The sequence below is a fragment of the Amphiura filiformis genome, chromosome 1 (assembly GCF_039555335.1).
Source record: "Amphiura filiformis chromosome 1, Afil_fr2py, whole genome shotgun sequence".
NCBI classification, from domain to species: Eukaryota; Metazoa; Echinodermata; class Ophiuroidea; order Amphilepidida; family Amphiuridae; genus Amphiura; species Amphiura filiformis.
The window spans coordinates 3,091,056-3,113,535 of record NC_092628.1 but is presented as its reverse complement, the minus strand read 5'-3'; the positions used below and the strand labels follow the sequence as shown (position 1 = coordinate 3,113,535).

Below are 22,480 nucleotides of genomic sequence, written 5' to 3'. Positions count from 1 at the left end.
CCCGAGTTACTATCTCGGACCCCGAGATAGCTATTTTTTAATTTTCTTTCATGTCACTTGGGGCTCGGTAGATGCGTGCCATTGTAATCAGTGTTTTTTATCAGTGAAATACCATTAAAATCTATCTCTGCTTATAACTATACATATTAACCTTACATGTATGTTCTTCTTGTTTCTTTTTCATTCCTGCATGTTGTGTTGTACATCTTGCAGCTGCTCCTGGTAAGTTCAACTCGTTTTTATTCAAGATTTTTGCTTGCTTAATTCAATGAAAAGACACTCACTAACTTATTTGAATTGTGAATGTATGGTTCTGTTGGGCATATAGGCCATGCTATCATGCTACTGGATCTCTATGTTGCCTGGCCGAATGAGCTTATGAAATTTGTGCAGGGCTTGTCATGTTTGTAGTGTAAGGAGGATGAGAGCTCATACAGACATTGCCAGATTAAAAGGTCACTAGTCATGTTCTTAATGCAGGACCTAAGGTAAATACAACAGTTAACATCAACTTGCCATATGTCAAGGGAACCAGTGAGAAACGTCGTCGCGTGTTTCAGCAGTATAGGGTTTTTGCCACTTTTAGACCCCTCACCACGCTGCGTAAGAATCTGATAGCACCTAAGGACCGAACTGAAAAGGAAGATCAAACAGGAGTTATATACCACATTCCATGCACGGATTGTAGCTCTGTTTACATTGGTGAAACCGGAAGGAAACTTAAGTTCAGACTTAAGGAGCATAAGTCAGTTGCTCCAAGTGCTAATTCCCCTGTATCCGCTCATACCAAGTCCGGTCACAATATTAACTGGGACGGAGTTACCGTTTTGGAAAAGGACAGCAGGAACGACACAAGGAAAATCCGTGGAGCGATCCACATTCGGAGAGACCCGCAGCTCAAAATCAACACCTCGTAGGGGTACGAACTTTCTCCAGTGTACAACAGTTTGCTGAAATCAGTGAAACAAACTGGCAACTCTAGTAGAAGACCTTCTAGAAACACTGATCTCAGCAACATCTCACACACCATCACCCACTGAGGAAGGAACCAGTTGGTTCTGAAATATTTGCGAAAATAACCTGGTGGGTGCAGTTGAAAGTTTTAATCTTTCTACTTCTTATAAAAATATATTTAAAATGACTTATATTTAATTCAGAGTTTGTTTTATATTTCAGGCACAAATACAGCAGCAATAGTTGTTCCCATCGTCATTGTTTTGCTGTTTATTATCATTGTCGTATTAGTAGTCATGATTTACAGGTAAGTATGGGCTGTTCCAGATGTAATTCACACCCCCACAGAAAACATGATCTTAATCTACCACACAGGGGGTGTAGATGTCAAATTTCAAATTCACACTCCCTGTCGTTTTATTTGCTGAAATGTGTGAGAAAAAGAAAGAGAAAAGAGTACTTTTATTAGATCGAAAAAGATTATCGAGTAATAAGAGAAAGGGTCAACACCAGCCAAGTGAACAGCATTCCAAGAGAAGCAAAATAATAGTTCACCAAGCGAACCAGCAGCCACTTCGTCCTTCATGGGGTAGGGTACGCCACGTAGCCCCTACTCAAATTACCTCAAATTAAGTCATTTTCGAACAGCTTGTTTCATTAAATTGATAACTAGCTATGTAACCTGTCGCCCGTGTAATGACACGCCCGGGTGCTCACTTCAGTTGCTCAATAGGTTACTAATATAAAGGGTTCACAAAAAATAACTCCCCCTTAAAATTACAAGACATTTCTTGGCATAACTTGACATACATTTCGTTGATTTAAAAAATCTAAAAACCTGTGAATAAATGAATCATTGTTCTACCCTCCCAAAGTTCTTTCCTTAAAATGTTTTTTGTTTTGGCCAAAAATAATCAAATTTTCCAAAAATGATGCTTTCAGAAAAAGTTGCACTTTTCCACATCCTATACATTTAATGTACAAAAACATTCTCGATATCAATGTTTTGATTTATTTAATGGTGTTTTTGTTTTCTTTAATTTTTATGTATACGATTACTCAATCACCCATGCAATCAGTTTGCAGTATAAAACAATGACTAATTGACATGTACGGGGTTTTTCTAGAAGATTTTATTGAGCCGGTGTTTCAAAAATGGTAAAATTAATTTAGGAGTTACAAAACATTTCTTTGCATAACTTAACATTCATTTTGTTGATTTGAAAAATTTAAAAACCTGTGAATGGAGGCATCTTTTTGCTACCCTACCAAAATAATCCCTTCTCAAAATCTTTTTGTTTTGGTCAAAAATAATCACATTTTTCAAAAATGATGCTTTAAAAAAACTTGCGCTTTTCAACATCCCATACATGTAATGTACAAAACTTTCTCGGTATCAATGTTACGATTGATTTAATTGGGTTTTTTTCCTTCACCTTTTTGTCTCTGAACTCTTAGCCACCCATGCAACCATCACGTAGTGCAAAATAATGATTTGTTGAAGCTAATTTTGACATAAATGAGGATGTTAAAAAGTGCAACATTTTCTGAAAGCATCATTTTTAGAAAACGTGATTATTTTTGGCCAAAACAAAAGATTTTCAGACCAAAGAACGTTGGGAGGGTAGAAACATAATTCCTTTATTCACAGGTTTTTAAATTTTTCTACTTTACTTTACTTTTGTCCTCCGCTTGTTCCTCTCAGAGTCGCGGGGAAATGATGGGACGTCTGTCTTGGGCTGCATGGGTAGCATCTGTCAGGTTGGTATTGTGCCTTGTCAGGATTTTCTTGTCCCCCTCAATTCATCTTCTTCTTGGTCTTCCTACAGGCTTGGTACCGGACAGTTTGCTGTTGTAGGTCCGCAGGGCTGGTTGATTTGTGGGCATGCGCATAAGATGACCAAACCATTTGATGCGATGGCTTTCAATCTGGTCTAGCATAGGCTTGGTGCCAACCATGTCTCTGATGACTTCATTCCTAATTTTTCCCGCCGTGTCTTGTTTACAGGCATTTCATTTCACAGGTGGTGATCTTCCGTTCAGTCTTTTTGTTCATAGCCCATGTTTGTGCCTGGTAGCAGAGAGTCGGAGTATAGATTGCGTTGATGATTAATCTTTTTGCATCCATTGGTACAGCTGGGTGGGAAAGTATAGGCCCAAGCATGAAGGTGATGTTGTTTGCTTTCTGGCATCTGGTTTCAATTTCTCGGTCTATCTTCCCGTCTTCAGTAAAGATGCTGCCCAGGTACTTAAACTCCTTTGATTGCTGGAGGGGTGTGTTGTCAATCTTGATGTCCAAGGTCTTTTGGGATCGGCTGATCAGCATGGTTTCTGTCTTTGGGATGGTTATGCTCATGCCATACTTCTGGCAGGTTGCGTGCAGTCTGTTGGTGTGGTTTTGTAAGCTAAGGCTGTCTTGGTGGATGAGACATTGATCATCTGCAAACAGTAGTTCATTGAGAGCTTCTTCATCTAGATTTGCTTCTTGGGTGATCCTGTCCATAAAAATGAGGAACAGGAGAGGCGAGAGGACACATCCTTGTCGGACACCTGACTTCACATGAAACCACTTGGTGAGTCCTGTCCTTGTCCTGACAGTACAGAGGCTGCCCCTATAAATGGCTCTCACACTGTCCAGCAGTTGCCCTTTTACACCGTAGTCTTCTAGCACAGTCCAGATTAGATCTCTGTTTACTCGATCAAACGCCTTTTCTTGGTCTATGAATATAGTTTACAGATCTTGCTTGTACTCAATACTCCTTTCACACAGCTGTCTCAGAGCAAATATGGCATCAGTGCACCCTCTGTTCTTCCTGAACCCAAACTGCGCTTCACTCAGCTGATGTTCAACAACTGGTCTTATTCGTTTCTCTAAGATCTTTGCATAAATCTTCCCAGTATGGCTGAGCAGAGAGATTCCTCTATATTTGCTACAATCTCTTTTACTCCCTTTTTTCTTCCAGATGGGGACAATTATTGCACGTTGCCAGTCATCGGGTACAGCTCGATCCTCCCAAGTCCTGTTGAACACTCTTGTCATCCATTTGACTCCTGTATCTCCACAAGCAAGTATGGCTTCTGTTGTGATGTCATCAATTCCAGCTGCCTTGTTTTTGGGACTGGTTTTAATAGCATTTCTGACTTCCTCCTGGAGTATGGGTGGATCAACTTCCTCTTGGAACCGAGGATGGAAGGGCTGCTGCTGTTGTCTGTCACCATCACCGCTTGGGTTGAGCAAATCTTCGAAGTATTCTCCCCATCTGTTGGTGATTTCGCAGCTGTCTGTGAGGGGGTTTCCATCCTTGTCGTTTATGATGGCGGTTTGGTCAAAAGGCTCGTCCCGCTGTTTGTAGGCTTTACCTGCTTTAAAGAACTCTCTGCTTAAGCTATTTGATTTTTCTGCCAGATCTTCCCCATATGTTTTCCAAGACTGGTCTTTGCCTTCTTTGATAGTCTTCTTGCAGTTTCGCCGGGCTTCCCTGTACTCGTTGTAGTCTGCTTCCAGGTTGCTTATGGACCATTTCTTGAAGAGTCTTTTCTTCTCTTTGGTTGCTGCTTTGACCGTGTCATTCCACCAGGATGTCCCTTTCACATGTCCCGTTTTTCTTTTCTTAGTCCCACAATTTGCCTTAAGGGTGTCTGTTAGAGCATCTTTGAACCATGTCCACTCTTCTTCTGTATTTCCTTCCTGCTCTGGTAGTTTTTGGAATAGCTGATCCATCTGTTGTTCGATGGCTGCCTTCACAGGTTCTTCTGCTAATTTTCTGAGGTTTATTGTCTCAGGTTGCTGCCTTTTATTTGGCCGTGGTCTTCTCCTGGCACTTGTTTCCATCATGACTGGTCTGTGATCAGTATCTATGTGGATGTTTGGCATTGCCTTTGAGTCATTCACTTTGCATCGATCTGTCTTTTTAATGAGGATGAAGTCAAGCTGAGAAGCTTTGGTGAGGTCATTCCACTTGTACCATGTGAATATTTGGCTACTCCTATGTTGGAAGAAAGTGTTTGTGACAAAGAGATCATGTTGGGCACAAAGTTCCAAGATGAGTTGTCCATTGTAGTTCCGACTTGTATTTGGTGCACTGTGGGGTCCTAGGTAATCTTCCCAAGGTGATCGTTCACTTCCCACATGTCCATTCATGTCTCCCATTACCACCAGCATATCCTGAGTCTTTGTACTGTTTATAACATCAGATAACTCTTCAATTTTTCAAATCCACGAAATGTATGTCAATTTATGCAAAAAAATGTTTTGTAATTTTAGGGGGGAGTTATTTTTTGTGAACCCTTTATTAGAACATGTTATAGGTTGTGCCCTCGGTTGTGCCTTATAGTATTCAGTTGCTCAAAAGGTTAGTAATATATTAGAAAATGTTATAGGTTGTGCCCTCGGATGTGCCTTATCATTATTGCGGGTCACTTTGGTCCTCCATAGCAAACCCGCACATATAATGAGTACCTCCCCCTGAACCCGGGGTGTTTAGTTCGACATGCAATGTGTTGAGTTCGATAGGCGGTGTTATGGTCGACAGGCGGTGTTATGTTCGATGTACACAGCGTTAGTATGCTCGATATGCACCGTGTTGTATTCGATGTACACGGCGTTATGCTCGATAGGCACCGTGTTGTGTTCGACATACATGGCGTTACGAGTTCGATACACGGCGTGTTATGTTCGACATACACGGCGTTATGCTCGATAGGCACAGCGTTATGTTCGACATTTTTGTTCGATTGGGCTTGCCATACATATACAGTCTTTTAGGGGATACCAGAACCAGTTCCCAGCACATTCAAGTGAGGGCTGTAATGGTAAGCGGTGTAGCGGCAGAGGCCGTGGCTGGAGATATTAGCTCTACAGAAAACAAAACGGCTCTTTTCAGAGCCACCATAGAGTTTAAAAAAATACGAGTTTGTGTCAATAAATGCCCATTTTGTGTTTTATTTTATTTTATTTACTAATATTTAAAAATAAATTGGTATTTGTTGTGTTTTACTTTTAACATCTCAAGTGGCAAGGAATTGCATAAGAGGTTTAGCGTTTTACCTAGCTTTCTTGCCATGCTGGGCCATTGAACTCCATTAATAACAAGTCCTCACTATGGAAGTTTCCAGGCTCAGCCCTGCCGGGGAAAAAAAACCGTGTAATTTTAATATAATAGTCTGCTAATGCAGACACTGTTTATAGAGCATAGTTAAATATTCAAATGGTTGAGTTGAAGAATATATTATTTATAAGAAAGAAGAATTTGTATAACAAAGCAAAGAAAAGTGGTAAGGCCTCCGATTGGGAAGTGTTTGCTGAAGAAAGAAAGAGTATGAAGAAAAATCTTCGCAGGGCTCGTGCTACTTATCAGAGCGATTACCTTGAGACATCTTTGAAAGAGCAACCAAAATCCTTTTGGACTTACATTAAAAATCTCCGTACAGAGCATCGGGGGATTGCTGACCTCAAAGTTGGAGACAAGACAATTAGTGACAACAAAGAAAAGGCTTCAATATTAAACCAACAATTCTCCAGTGTGTTTACGGAGGAGGGGCATGGTGAGATACCTTCTCTTGGTGCACCTTTACCAGACATTACCAAGCTTGTCATCACTACTAAGGGGATTGAAAAGCAGCTTCTTGGTCTGGACCCATCAAAATCGCAGGGCCCAGTTGCCTCCTTGGTTCCTGAGAATGGTTGCATCAGAGCTTGCACCGGTATTGAGGGACCTGTTTTAGTCTTCAGTTGACACAGGAGAAGTTCCTACTCAATGGAAAGAAGCCAACATAACAGCCCTTTTCAAGAAAGGCAGCAGAGCAGACGCCAATAATTACCGGCCAGTTTCATTGACTGTGGTGGTTTGCAAAATTCTCGAACATATAGTCCACAGTCATGTCATGGGTCATCTGGAGAGGTATAACATTCTCAACGACCAGCAGCATGGGTTTAGGGCGAAACGTTCCACCGAAACACAACTCATCCTAACCAATCATGACATTGCTAGTGAACTCAATTCTAAAAAGGAAGTCGACGTTGCCATCTTAGATTTTTCAAAGGCCTTCGACAAAGTGCCCCACCGTAGACTGTTTTATAAACTCAGCCATTATGGAATAACCGGAAGCATACTCAAGTGGGTGGAGAGCTTTTTAACTGGCCGTTCCCAGCGCGTCCTGGTAGATGGACAAGCTTCAGATCCAGCTGCGGTTATTTCTGGCGTACCACAGGGTACTGTAACAGGACCGTTGTGGTTTTTGCTGTATATACATGATCTGCCTAATCAACTGCGGTCAACTTGTCGACTGTTTGCAGACGATTGTTTACTCTATACTCCTATTGACGGCGGTGGAAACACCAGTATTTTGCAAGAGGACCTCCAAACCTTAGAGCAATGGCAAGAGGACTGGCTAATGAGTTTTAATCCCAGCAAGTGTGCCTCAATGTCCATAGCAGCCAGGGCTCCAACCAAGCGTTACTACACTTTCTGTGGGCAGCAGCTGGAGAGTTGACATCTCACCCTTATCTGGGAGTAGAAATTACCAACACTCTCAATTGGGGAACACAGACCAGTCTTAGTATCAAAAAGGCCCAGAGAGCAATGGGTGTTCTGAAGAGAAACCTTGCTGACTGCAGGCAGGAGGTGAAAGTCACTGCTTACCAAACCATTGTTCGTCCTTTACTTGAGTATGCTACCTCAGCGTGGGATCTCCATGTAAAACACAATATCATCGCTTTGGAAAAAGTGCAGACCCAAGCGGCTCGTTTCTGCATGAAAGAGTACAGCCGTATGCCCGGAACTGTCACCCAGTTAATGGCAGACCTCAACTGGCAGCCTCTGCAGACCAGAAGGAAGATTGCCAGAGTTACTATGTTTTATAAAATGGTCAACGGGTTGGTTGACATTGACCTACAAAACTACGTTGTGAAGAAAAACAGACAGACGAGAGGACACAACCAAAAATACCAGACTATGAGATGGAAGGTGGCGGCTTGGAGAGACTCCTTCTTCCCAACGACTGTAAAAGAATGGAATGAGCTTCCTCCATCGGCTGTAGATTGTAATAGTCTTGAGAGTTTCAAGTCAGCAGTTAAAGACCACTACCAAACCAAAAGTAAAAATTAAAATTTATCCGTTTTCATAGGATTCTGTATCCGCCGCCATCGGCTTTGGTAAGCATTTTTTTCCGGTTTTATGTACACAATATCATTTATCTTATACTCATATACCATATTACAATCATTTGTCTTGAAATTTCTTGCTGTCTGGATCTTATAGGTCATTTAATCGCATTGCTTTTCTGTGTATATTTATATTATGTTTTATATCAATGAACAATAGTGTATGTACATCCATAATTTTGTGTAAGCACGCCACCACCGCTCATTTGTTCCCGCCGTTTTTGCTCGAATTCGCGCCACAACATTTTCGGCTTCCATTTTCCCAGGTTTTTAATCCGCCGCCATCGGCCTTGGTAAGCATTTTTCTCGGGTTGTATGTACCCAATATCACATTTCTCATACTATTATACATTATCACCATCGTTTGTCTGAAAAAATATCATTATATTAAGATTTTCAGGTCATTTTGTTCCCGGTTTTTTCTATCCAATATTGTATCTGGTTTATATCATGCATGTATATTTAAGTCTTAGGATTGGTATATTATTTTCTGTTTTTGTGTATGTATTGTTTCAGGTATACCTGATGAAGGACATGTAAGTCCAAAAGCTACACTGTAAAAAATAACAGTGAAATTTACAGTAAAATACTGTAAAAAGGCTAATTATTTACAGTATTTAGCTGTAATTGATAAAAACAGGCAAATACTGTATTTTTTAGTTTAAATTATCTAGGCCTATCAAAGCTGAAATTAAAATTGGAGTTATAATTCAACGTTTAAGCAATATCAATAGCATCACTACACTGTAAGAATGGTCACTTATACGATTAAGTACTAAATATCACGTGACTAAATTTTACAGTAAAATTGTGTGCAGCCAATCTGCCAACCAAAACCTCTAAAATTTACAGTATCCTGTAAAAAAGATGAATTTTACAGGTTTCAACTGTATTTTCTTGACAGGAAACTGTAAATTTTACAGTTAGGCGATGTAAAAAACTGTTCTATGGGAAGGGTGGACTTTTGAAATCAGTCAGCATTTTTTATCTAAACATATTCTCAAAAATACTTATTTTACAGCATTTTGAGTGTGTTCATTTTTACAGGATACTGTAAATTTTACAGGGTTTTGTTGGCAGATTGGCTGCACACACAAAACAATAGTAACAATTTGGCAATGTGCAGAATTAAAATTTTCATATTCTAGTATAATGCGCATAATCTCATTTGTCAATGTTACTTCATTGTAACACCCGTTGCACACAGAGTTATACGGTATACACCGTATGAGAATCCAATTTTTTAGATATGGAAATTCAGAAAAATTTAGAAAAAATAGCCAAAATCAGGGAAGACTCGTGGAATTTGAGTGGCCCAAGAGGGCAATTAATTCACTCATTTTACATGTGCCTTGCATACAATGCATTATTTTACTACAACTATTCAGCTTATACAACTGAGCTCATATTTTGGTTAGAATTCGTCCTTCTCCGTCTCTTGGTAGTCATTCGAAACAGCCACACCATGCTAAAGTGGAAATAGTTTTCATGGAATTTTGAAAATATCAGGAAAATTTTGATTTGTAAAATGCTGGGAACCCTGGAATGAGGGAAATTTGAATATGTCATCAAAAAGGTGTGCAAAACATTTAAACATAGCAGAAGAAAAGAGGGTGACTCCTCTTACCATACAGGCAGTCCATATGCAGCCCAGGACAAATGACTATTTAGGCAGTCGTATGTCTTTGACTACATATAACGTAGTCGAAGACATTTAAAATAATAAGCAGCCGCTGTAAATTATGCAGTCACATGTAGTCGAGCATGGGGAAACAATTAGTCGAAGACAAATTCAAAGTAGGCAGTCATATTGAAGACCAATAGGCAGTCGAGAGCTATATTTGCATACACGTCACATGATTAAGTACCAACTATCATTTCAAATTTGCTGTTGGATTCAAGCTACAAGCTGTGCTGAAGATGATTAATGTTTCGGGCACTTTGTCATAATTCAGACGCTATTTAAATTGCACATTGCAGATGATATGAATAGGTAAATCTGAGGCTAAAAGATTTGCACTGCATGTAGATGGCTAGAAATGTATAAGCTAATATGATATTATGAGCCGGTATGCTAGATTAGTTTCAGTGGCAACATAGCGAATTTCTAGAATATTTGGATTCATTATAGGCATGATATGCAGTCATGTACATATATCATATGTCAATAGGCACAGCAGGATAATTAATGCACAGAGGGGAGGGAGACATGGTAAAATGTTTGTATATTCTTTTGGCAGCTAGGCTAAATAAGGCTATATGATCTTATAATATAGACAATTTGCTATTTGTTTCAAACACAATTTTTTTACAATAATATATATTATGTTTACACATGCATGTCTCAACTTACACCTAAATGGAATCAGTCAAATTTGTTGTTTTGTAGGTCAGTATCAAGCAATTTTGACATAAAGTCGTATGGCCAAAATAATTATTTGTTTTTCACTTTACCTTGTCATTTCGGGTTAGAATAGACGGAACCCTTTCAAACGGTGATTATTAATATTAACATATTTCAGCATTTTTAGTAAAGAATAATATTATAACTTAACAGATATCGTAAATAATCAACTGCACAGTTAGAGCTTCAAAGTAGAGCTTGTGTGCAGTCGACTGCCTATTTAGAGCTTTATTTTAGGTAGTCGACTGCCTATTTAGATATTTAGAGCTTTAAACCGGGGCTTTAAATAGGCAGTCGACAAAGGCTGTAGCTAATTAACCTTGCTTACCAGCTGCATATATGGCTTTGAAGGCATATATTATGTCTACGAATGCCCATCAGTAAATACGAAGATAATTTCAACTTCTACATAAAATAATAACTGCCTATGCTACTGCATTGCGACTGGTAATGGCCTTTAGCACTATTGCAATACGATTTTCACATTTGTTTTCAAATAATGCAGGCATCTACAACAAGACCAACCAGCTGGTCATCGGACTAATAATGAAGAGAATGGTACTCGCATGCAGTTGGCTAATGTCAACCTCGGTATGCAACCAGGTTTGTTCTTAGGGAGTGTTCATAAATACTTTGGTGATGGTAGTGGGGGAGGGGGGGGGCTGGGCATTATGGAGGGGAGTCAAAAGTCAAAAGTTTGACTCCTTATAGAAGTGGGGGTCAAAAAAATTTCAAACATGACAACAAATAATCGCGCGCATTTAACTAGAATTATAATTGAGAATTATGAATGTCCCGCGTTTTAATGCCAAAATTAACATTTGATTTTAACCAATTTGGTAGCATTCATGCAAAATTGTTTGTGCTCCGCGCATATAAATTATTGCAGCAGCATACCCTTTATCAGTGTACTTCGTTTATATCTACAAATGCACTTTTATAAATACGCACGTGACCCATGGGCACGACATACCACGACCAGCAAGTGTGACCAAATCCTCATGCATTGACCACTATACATTAAGGGATAGGAACTCTGTAGATAAACATCATCAAATGTAAGTATTAATTGAATTGCAAAATTATTACACGTTTTGCAATTCCGAATTTGTAATATGTTATCAAAAATAACATTTTGGAAGTATTTGACGACAGAAAAAAATATTCAATGACGGAAACGTTTACAGTATAATCACAAAGTTGAACAAAATATACTATTTTGCTGCACAGCAGTCTCATGTTGTTCCGCGTTTGCATTCAAGTGTATAGAAAGACCAAAGAAGTGACCATATAGAAGGTCACTTCGAGACTTACTGTCTATTAGCTGTTATGGCAGCGCGGAGGTGGTCGCGTGCGTATTTATAAAAGCCCATTTATAAATATAACCGAAGTACACTGTTTATGGATACCATATTGTGGACAGAGATCAGGGCGAAAGTGATACTGTGATGTATGTCAGATGAAAACGACAATAGGCCAAAAAGCCTAGAAAGATCTGGATACCTTCGCAGGAGTTAGTGCTAATTTGCTGTGATCGTATTGTTGTGTTTTGACACCGTTTTTATTTTTATTTTGAAATAGCGTTACGATGCTTACATATATACATTGTGTACCGCCAAGAACTTATTTTCTAAGTGATCGTGGGCCTATCTTAACATGCATTTTAGGATAAGATAATAATTATTGATTATTACTAGTATGAATTATGTGTAAGTCACCTACCGTATATTACATGTCTTATAATATGAAGTGTCGAAAATCCATGAAACCTTACTTCATAATGAGCGTCAACAGGGGAGGGGGTCAAAAGGTTTTGCATGTCTATGAAGGGGGGGGGAGATCAACGAGTTTCAGGTTCTCTCGAGGGAGTCAAAAAAGTTTCGACTCCAAAAATTTCCAGTTCCCAGTCCCTCCACCAAAAGTATTTATCTGACGGAGACGAAGACTGGTTGGGATTTGGACTCTGAGAGTCCATTCAATGTTTTTTTGCTGTGAGCATGATTCTGTAAAATTAGAGGCACTCTCTTTCGTTTTTGAAATGTCGAATTCAATATTTGTTTTCAGTGTCGCATCTTATCAAATAATATTTAAAGAACAGCAGTTTATCAAAATCTCGTGTTTAGGCCTTAAATTGTAGGAACATTAAAATTTAAAGACACCAAACATTGCTGCCTTGAGAGCTGAGTATGACTTTTATTTATTTTTATTTATTTTTCGTAGTTCTTGTCTTTTTCATTGGGATGTTGGTTTTGACAGATTCAGTGAAATCCTAGTACAGGGAACCTATACCGTAATTGCTCTGCACAACGGCATAGGATTATCTGTATGTTATTTCTTGTTCATCTTGATTTTCATTTCTTGTTCGGTGAGGTGATTTTCATTCTTAGACCTCAAATTGTTTCCTCCATTTCCCTTTTCCCCGACCACGCTTGTCATAAATCCGACTTTTGAAATATTTCCATCTAAACCCCGGTCTGAAACAATATGATTATGTCTATTTGTACATGTCCTATTTGTACATGTCCTATATTTGTACATGTACTACGATATCTTTAATTAAAAGCACTTTATGCTGAATATCGTCACTACTATTTTATGTTGCGTTGAATGACTGTCAAGTGGTTGGGTTGAATGTTAATATTATTTCAACAACTTTTCCTATACCTTTGTACAGGAGCCAACCATTGTTAATCCGTGATGAATCCACAGTTCAGTAGTTCATATACAGTTCGTATACGCGAACGCAAGGTTGCGCGTACGCGTTACGCGCGAGCGCGTAAAATTCGTCATGCCTGGAACGTATGCGTAAACATGAACTCTCTTATGTTGGCGGTAGCAGCTAAATATTACCGCTTTATTCTTTAGTTTTATTGCTGATATCAACTCGTGTCCGGCGCGTCTGCGTAGTTTACTTCGCTCGGGCAGCTGGCAGCTAAAGCTGCCCTTGCGAAGTAAACCACTCAGACGACGCGGACGCATCGTTGTTAATCGGTGATGAACAACGGTGAAACATGATTGAATCCGTAATTGTTTCAACCTATTTCTGTTACAAAATCAGGCCAAGTTGGTGAACAGGAAAACTCTATAAATAACGAAATTCACCTAAATCCAACCTTTGACGACGGAGACTATATCGCTCCTATTCCACCTCAACGCCCTGTAGAAGCTGCCGATATTACACGTGATGAGCTTCGATACATTAAGGAATTAGGGAGTGGTCAATATGGTGTGGTATGGCTGGCTGAGACAAAGATAATCATGAGAACGGGAGTTGTAACTCAAGTGGCCGTGAAAACTACTAAAGGTATTGTAAAATGAATTGGCTTTTCCATTTAAAGACCTGAGCGCAAGAAGTCCGTAGGTCCATATTTGGAATTTTGAGATATGATCGTTTAAACTTGTTTAAATAAGATAATTTGGAAACCAAAAAGCCATAATATTGATACTTCTCAGGTACATTGGTATAGGCAAGAAGAATCATTTTGTATATGAACCAAGTAAAAATATGTAATATTGTTCGATATTTCTCGCGTATCGATTTATCATTTTTTGGATTTACGGTCTTCTTGCGCTCGGATTGAAACAAAAGCTTATAACTCAAAACTGAATGCAGATGTTGGAAATATTTAACCATATTGGTAATATATGTGCAAAGACAAGCAATTTGACACATTGTTTGTTGAATTTAAAGGTTGTTTTAAAATTTGACTTCAGTTGACCTTTAAATTTTAAATAATATCGCCAACCGATGGCACCCATGTACTCTCTTCATTCATTTTGTCATTTCAGTGTTTAGTCTTCAATTTACATTTGCTTATGGCGTAATTAATGCCGACCATCGCGTAAATACGCGCGAAAACAATGCAACCCGCGGTCATCGCGCAAATGCAGTATTTTTCGGACCCTGGATTATATTTTGAAGGCAATTTTTGCTCATTCTTACACTTTAATCGCTAAGATTTAAAAAAAAAAAGAGGTGAATATGCAGCTTAAATCGGTGTATGATTAGCATTGCAAAAAATGCAATTTGCAAATATTCGACAAAATGGCTATGGCAGTAGAAATGATAAAAGAAAGAACAGCTTGGTTTTGAAAACGCATGAACAAAAGGTGTAAAGAAAAAGGCCGCACGTACATATTTATGCACAAAAAATGTATGTGCACATTTTTCTACAGGGTGAGTCAAAAAAAGTGCAATAGAGAAAAGAATCCATTTTTATTAACGAACCGAGTTGAACATCTAAGGTTTTAAAACATTTTATAGTTAGCATATCCATTAGTAATCTTGTGTGAAAAAATCAAGGAATTAGCATTTACCGTTTTGTTTTTATGACACACTTTATAGCGATACCCAATTTTAATGTTTGTCCAATAGACACCTAAAATTTGAATGTCAGTCCACTCTGTGTAAGGCAGATTTGGAACCACTGCCATTTTCTTAACCTCATTGGCATTAAAATGAAATGGAGCACCCAAAGTGTTATTGCCCTTGGTCTTGTTTGAGGAGAAGAAACATTATTTGTTGTTATTTTCATTTTCCCTTTATTTTAAAGATGCTTATTCTCTGTCAAAACCATATAAATTTGTAGGCAGGTTTTTCAAATGTCAAAATGAAATGAAGTGGAGTGAAGTTCAAAATATCCAGTAAGTTGGACATATTGGGATTTACAAAACTGGAGTTGGAGTCGAGTGGGGCATGAAGGACTTAAAGTAATGTTAGAAAGTTTCTTTGAACAGTAAAAAAGAAATAAAAATAACGCAAAAATCAACCTCATTTAAGTTAAAGTCAGATTCAGAGCTGGTGCATTTATCGTGTATTGTGTGCTCCCATTCAAAATACACAGTACTTCGTGGACAAATAATGAAATTTGGTATCGCAGCAAAATGACTCATAAAAATTAAACGGTACAAGCGAGTCATTTCATTTTTTCACAGAAGGTGGCTATTGAGTGTGGCATTTATAGAAATTTTCAATAATGGGAAAGTTCAACTTGGTTCTTACATAAATATCGATTCTTTGCTCTATTGCACTTTTTTTTGACTCACCCTGTAGGTGACTTTTCTTCAGTGTAAATGAATAAAAACATTCTTATTTTGCCTGTAGACGGCGCACCTGCATCTGAAAAAGAAGATCTCTTAAATGAGCTGAATCTAATGAAGAAGCTCAAACCGCATGCAAACGTGTTACAGGTTTTGGCGAGCTGTTTTGATAAAGGTAATGGAATTGGTTTTCGAAACATTAGTAACTAGCCGCCTTAATGAATGACGATATTCCCAAACTTGTTATTGTATTATGCCAAGTATATAGCTTAATATCCTTTCGAAGCAATTTATGACAGGTCATTTGTTGCAATGGTCCCAATATTGATGTCACAACGTACATTTAAATGAACATAATGTTTTGCCTCCATTCCTATAGTGACAGTGGAATTTCTACTAAAGAAGGACCCCTGCGATCCTGACTCAGGACACATGCTCGTCGCTCCAGCCAGCTAAACTTGGATTTTGCTGATGACATATTGCCCTACTAGAATCCACTCTAATACTCGGGTACAGCTAATCAGAAGATCGTGGTCTCATAATAAGACGTAGTATATCTTTATAAAATTGGCAGAGTGACGAATCGAGAATTTTGAGCAAATCGAGTTAATGCATGCTTCTGATTATGTTTTAGATGATTTCTCATTTCCACCGAAATTAATGAAAAATATTACAACCCGATGTATATCACCAAACTGCAATTAATGAATTTGACTAAGAGACGAATCATATACTTAGCTGTACAACATGTAGATCTGGTGTATATTACATCTGGAACCCCTGGATATTTTATATTAAACGTCCTATACTCTAATATTTGACACCAATGTATAGGTATTGGAACATCTCTATCCAGTGATACCAAAACATGTACATGTACAAACATTCCCAACATAATATCGATATGTTGTAATTATTGGGTAATTCGGAAATCCCAGACAATTATACATAAAATGTAGACCAAAATATTATGTTTTCTGCTTAAAAATTTTACTTTGTACTATTTTCTTTCTTTCATTCTAACTTTCCTTCTTTCTTTCTTTCTTTCTTTCTTCCTAGCACTAACCCTACCACAAACCCTTACTTTATGTCTATTGATTGATTGATTGATTGATTGATTGATTGATTGATTGATTGATTGATTGATTGATTGACTGATTGATAGATATATAAATTAATTATATTACATTTCACAACAGGTCTCGTTTTAAAAATATACTTTTATTATGCTTAATGATGTATATATTTGTAGTATTTTTAAGCCTATTTAACTTTTATCTTAGATTCATTGCATTTTGTGATTATGATTTTGCTTTTTATTGTTGAGAAATCTGTGAAATAAATGATGTTTTATGATTATCATTATTATTATCATTTTTATTAATATTGTTATTATTATTATTATTATTATTATTATTATTATTATTATTATTATTGTTTTGTAGGGACACAATTTCGGAAAATTTATAAGGGTTTGAGGTGATATTTCCTAAACTGGGGTCAAATGTCATACACTTACGGTACAAAAACAACTCCTCGGATTCCTGGTTATCCAACGAACTCGCGCTGTTTCTTTGTGTACAGTAAGTTTATATCATTTGACTCCAGGGCGCCATTCAAACTTCGAGTGCCACTTTTAAAAGCCATATTTTGCAAAGCTCCTCCCACTTTCAAAACTGGTAGATTAATTTCTTCTGTGTCATGTACGCCTTTATTCAAGAGAGCCGTTGCTATTATAGATCTTTGCAACTGTTTCATCTCATCTCATCTTGTCTCATCTCATCTGTATAGTCAGCAAGACATCATTACTCGACGCATCACGCTAACTGTGTATAAACCTCTGAATGATGCTTGCATTACATTTTAATTTTTACTTTTGGTTTGGTAGTGGTCTTTAACTGCTGACTTAAAGCTCTCAAGGCTATTGCAATTTACCGCCGATGGAGGGAGCTCATTCCATTCTTTTGCAGTCGTTGAGAATAACTTGTCTCTCCAAGCCGCCACCTTCCATCTCATAGTCTGGTATTTTTGGTTATGTCCTCTCGTCTGTCTGTTGGTCTTCACAACGTAGTTTTGTAGGTCAATGTCAACTAACCCGTTGACCATTTTATAAAACATAGTAACTCTGGCAGTCTTCCTTCTGGTCTGCAGAGGCTGCCAGTTGAGGTCTGCCATTAACTGGGTGACAGTTCCAGGCAAACGGCTGTACTCTTTCATGCAGAAACAAGCCGCTTGGGTCTGCACTTTTTCCAAAGCGTTGATATTGTGTTTTACATGGGGATCCCACGCTGAGATAGCATACGCAAGCAAAGGACGAACAATGGCTTGGTAAGCAGTGACTTTCACCTCCTGTCAGCAGTCAGCAAGATTTCTCTTCAGAACACCCATTACTCTCTGGGCCTTTTTGATACTAAGACTGGTCTGTGTTCCCCAATTGAGAGTGTTGGTAACTTCTACTCCCAGATAAGGATGTGATGTTACACTCTCCAGCTGCTGCCCACAGAAAGTGTAGTAACGCTTGGTTGGAGCCCTGGTTGCTATGGACATTGACGCACACTTGCTGGGATTAAAACTCATTAGCCAGTCCTCTTGCCATTTCTCTAAGGTTTGGAGATCCTCTTGCAAAATACTTGTGTTTCCACTGCCGTCAATTGGAGTATAGAGTAAACAATCGTCTGCAAACAGTCAAGTTGACCGCAGTTGATTAGGCAAGTCATTGATATATAGCAAAAACCACAACGGCCCTGTTACCGTACCCTGTGGTACGCCAGAAATAACTGCAGCTGGATCAGAAGCTTGTCCATCTACCAGGACGCGCTGAGAACGGCCAGTTAAAAAGCTCTCCACCCACTTGAGTAGGCTTCCGGTTATTCCATAATGGCTGAGTTTATAAAAGCAGTCTACGATGGGGCACTTTGTCGAAGGCCTTTGAAAAATCTAAAATGGCAACGTCGACTTCCTTTTTAGAATTGAGTTCACTGGCATTGTCATGATTGGTTAGAATGAGTTGTGTTTCGGTGGAACGTTTCGCCCTAAACCCATGCCTCTGGTCGGTGAGAATGCTATACCTCTCCAGATGACCCATGACATGACTGTGAACTATGTGTTCGAGAATTTTGCAAACTACCACAGTCAATGAAACTGGCTGGTAATTACTGGCGTCTGCTCTGCTGCCTTTCTTGAAAAGGGCTGTTATGTTGGCTTCTTTCCATTGAGTAGGAACTTCTCCTGTGTCAACCGAAGACTGAAACAGGTCTCTCAATACCGGTGCAAGCTCTGATGCAACCATTCTCAGGAACCAAGGAGGCAACTCATCTGGACCCTGCGATTTTGATGGGTCCAGACCAAGAAGCTGCTTTTCAATCCCCTCAGTAGTGATGACAAGCTTGGTAATGTCTGGTAAAGGTGCACCAAGAGAAGGTACCTCGCCATGCCCCTCCTCCGTAAACACACTGGAGAATTGTTAGTTTAATATTGAAGCCTTTCCTTTGTTGTCACTAATTATCTTATTTCCAACTTCGAGGTCAGCAACCCCCTTATGCTCTGTACGGGGATTTTTAATGTAAGTCCAAAGGATTTTGGTTGTTCTTTCAAAGATGTCTCAAGGTAATCTCTCTGATATGTAGCACGAGCCCTGCGAAGATTTTTCTTCATACTCTTTCTTTCTTTAGCAAACACTTCCCAATCGGAGACCTTACCACTTTTCTTCGCTTTGTTATACAGATTCTTCTTTCTGATGCACTGTTTGCGTAGACTAGAGTTGAACCAGGGTAAATTATACCTCGAAAAAGACATCTTGGAGGGCACATACTTATTCATGATGTCGGTGATATTTTGCCGAACAAAAACCCACTTCTCGTTTACAGTTAAAATGCAGGAATTATTAGTCTCAAAATACTGGTTCTGAAAGTCATTCATAGCAGTATTTATATTGTCCATGTCAGCTTTTTTGCGAATGTAAACTTTGCGTTTCACACGACGCTTGGTTCTTGGGTTGATGTCCAAGTCAATAACAACATTGTCGTGATCTGCAATTCCATCTATGACAATGATGTTTTGAATACAGTCTGGGTTGTTGGTGAACACAAGATCCAGGATGTTTTCTGTATCTCCATGTTTTCTAATTGGTTCAGTCACACACTGCGTCATGGTCAACACTCAACTCGATCAGTTTTTCGGCTGTCCTCTTTCAATAACCACTTTTCGAAAAAGCTGTAAGCGTTTCCCAGTCCACATTGGGCATGTTAAAGTCTCCTGCCAATATGACATTGTGGGTATTGATCTTATCACCAAGTTTAGCAATTGACGCATTCAATTAATCTTCTTTCCGTCTCAAGCTCGGTTTGAACAAAATCTGGCACAAAAAATATTCTTGAACAAATATGAAATGCTGTAAGGACCCAAAAGACTCTTCCAAATCCCTGTCCAAAATTCCTGGCTAGCATCACAGAAGAAAGATATCGACCAATGAAGGTAACTTCAATCCGGTTGCGTCACAGAAAATTATTGCACTGTAGGGAATATGGCTGCTGTCCCGCGGGAAATTTGAGTGTATTGCACAAAATTTACAAGTCCACAAATGTCACTACTGAAGTTAAAAACATTGAAATATTTCCACACATAGCACGTTGAACATCCAAATATATACAAATAATCGCGAAAAAACAAAATTTTTAAAAGGCAAATCGCCGGATTAAAAGGATTAAAAATCGCAAAGATGCGACGAAGTTAAAAAGCAAACATCATTCGTAGAGGTCAGAGGTCAGAGGTTTTAGTCTACCATAATGCAAGTAAATTTGTCATCTCTTCTAGCCAACGAAAGAAATAATCATCACACTACAAACCTTATTTCTACTCCTATAGTGATTTTACCATTTTTGAAACACCGACTGAAAACCGCATTCATGTCAAAATTCATGTCAATGAATCATTGTCTTTTACTGAAAGATGATTGCATGGGTGACTGAGTAATCAGACACACAAAATTTAAGGAAATCAACTAACAATTAAATCTATCAAAACATTCATCACGTGGATATCGAAAGCATTTTTGTATATTACATGTATAGGATGTTGAAAAGTGTAACTTTTTTCTGATAGCATTATTTTTGGAAAATGTGATAATTTTTGACAAACAAAAATGATTTTCAAAAAGAAGAAAATTGGGAGGGTAGCAAAAAGATTCCTTTATTAACAGGTTTTTAATTTTTTCTAATCAACCAAATGTATGTCAAGTTATGCAAAGAAATGTTTTGAAAAAGGTTCGCTAGTCCGAATATCGGGTTCTGTAGTCCGAAGGTTCGCTAGTCCGAATAACAAATAAGGTTCTCTAGTACGAATATAGAATAAGGTTCGCTAACCCTAACCCTAGCACTAACCCTAACCCTACTAACCCTAACTTTTTTATATTCGGTCTAGAGAACCTTCGGATTAGCAAACTTGATTTGGTTTTTGGACTAGCGACTCTTGGGACTAGAGAACCTTTGTTATTAACATTGCATTTTCACAGAGCTTTAAGGTAACTTAAAGAAAGCACCGTTGTTTAACAAAAACTTATAAGAACTATTTATCTTATTCTCAGAAGACTCACTTTACATTATTCTGGAATATATGATAAGGGGTACGCTACGCCAAGTTCTAATGAACAGCCGTCAATTATATGATTATGCGTATACCAAGGAACGAGATTTGCAGTCCAACTTGTCTCAGACCCAGTTGATGACATTTGCAACTCAGGTTGCAAATGGAATGGACTTCATAACCTCTAACAAGGTAATAAATACATAGATGGGTGGATGGGTAGGTGGGTATCTGAATGAACCGATGGATTATTGATAAACTAAAGAAATTGTTTCTTGTTTCTCTTTATAGATTCATTTCGGTTTGTAATGTTTGTGTCACCCAAATTTTCACTTCAGTGTGCTTTAAGAGGTCGCTTGAGATCCAAAGAGGTGTCAAAATAATACGTTTTATCTTTTAACAATATAATTACCTATTGTTGTATAGTTTGGTCTTTTCAACGTGTAAGAATACTTTTGTGTGAGTATATATGCTAGACCTTTTGGTAGTCTCGTATCATCTGACCAATTGATAGCGCTATAACCAAGTTCACTAGGGTGCATCAAACGCCCCTCATGTCAACCAATTTTGTTGTACCTAGTCTTAAAATATGAAGAAGAAGAAGGATATCGGTGACTGGAAAACGGGCTATGTCCCCGTTTTGAAAAATGGGCTCATCCCCGTTCTCGAAAAACGTGATTATTCCAAGAAAACAGGCAGTTTGCAAGGTTCTTGCAAGCAAAATGAGAAATAACTAAATGAAACTACACGGGCCCCATTTTTCAAGCCCTGTTTTCCAGAGTAATATTGGAAACGGGAACGGTTTATGTACTAAATGGGTTAAAACTGATCGGGCCAGTGGCATAGCCAGGGGGAGATCAAATTTCAATTTGATTATAACCAAATTAGTAGTATTTGTGTACCATTTGCGCGCTTTACACGCAATTGTTTCAGGGGGGTTCTGTATCCTTTTCCCCCATGCGCCATAACCCCTAGCTACGCCACTGGACATAGGGGGAGGGGGGCAAAGGTTCACACACCCCACACACCCCACACCCACACACACAAACTAAAAAGTTGGCTACGCTCCTGCCTGGTATCAATGGATTCAGTAATATGCACATGCCAGGTGTGGTGCGGCCGCATCCTTCTGAAAGTTAACTTTTCAGCTACAAAGAACCACTTTTCACGCAACTTTTCATGTTTTTCTAGGACGGAAGGGGAGGGCTGTAAATGTCCTAATATTTGAAACGTGCAAATTCTCCAGTTCGTATAAAGTCCTCTGCACAGGACTGTAAGAGTTAACATTAAGATACCAAGTACTTTCATGGTTCAACTGAGGTAAATTACAAGTCTACAGT

General features: G+C 38.6%; 1 protein-coding gene across 1 annotated transcript in view; it reads left to right on the top strand.

The window, feature by feature from the left end:
• Positions 1-1,181: 1,181 nt before the first annotated feature.
• Positions 1,182-22,480, top strand: part of LOC140165273 (tyrosine kinase receptor Cad96Ca-like) — a 30,101-nt gene continuing 8,802 nt past the window's right edge. Inside the window, exons 1-5 of the mRNA XM_072188629.1 lie at positions 1,182-1,261; positions 11,026-11,111; positions 13,579-13,824; positions 15,625-15,735; positions 21,142-21,332. Coding sequence (XP_072044730.1) covers positions 1,251-1,261; positions 11,026-11,111; positions 13,579-13,824; positions 15,625-15,735; positions 21,142-21,332 — 645 coding nt within the window. The 5' untranslated portion in view covers positions 1,182-1,250. The remainder of the gene's footprint in view (positions 1,262-11,025; positions 11,112-13,578; positions 13,825-15,624; positions 15,736-21,141; positions 21,333-22,480) is intronic.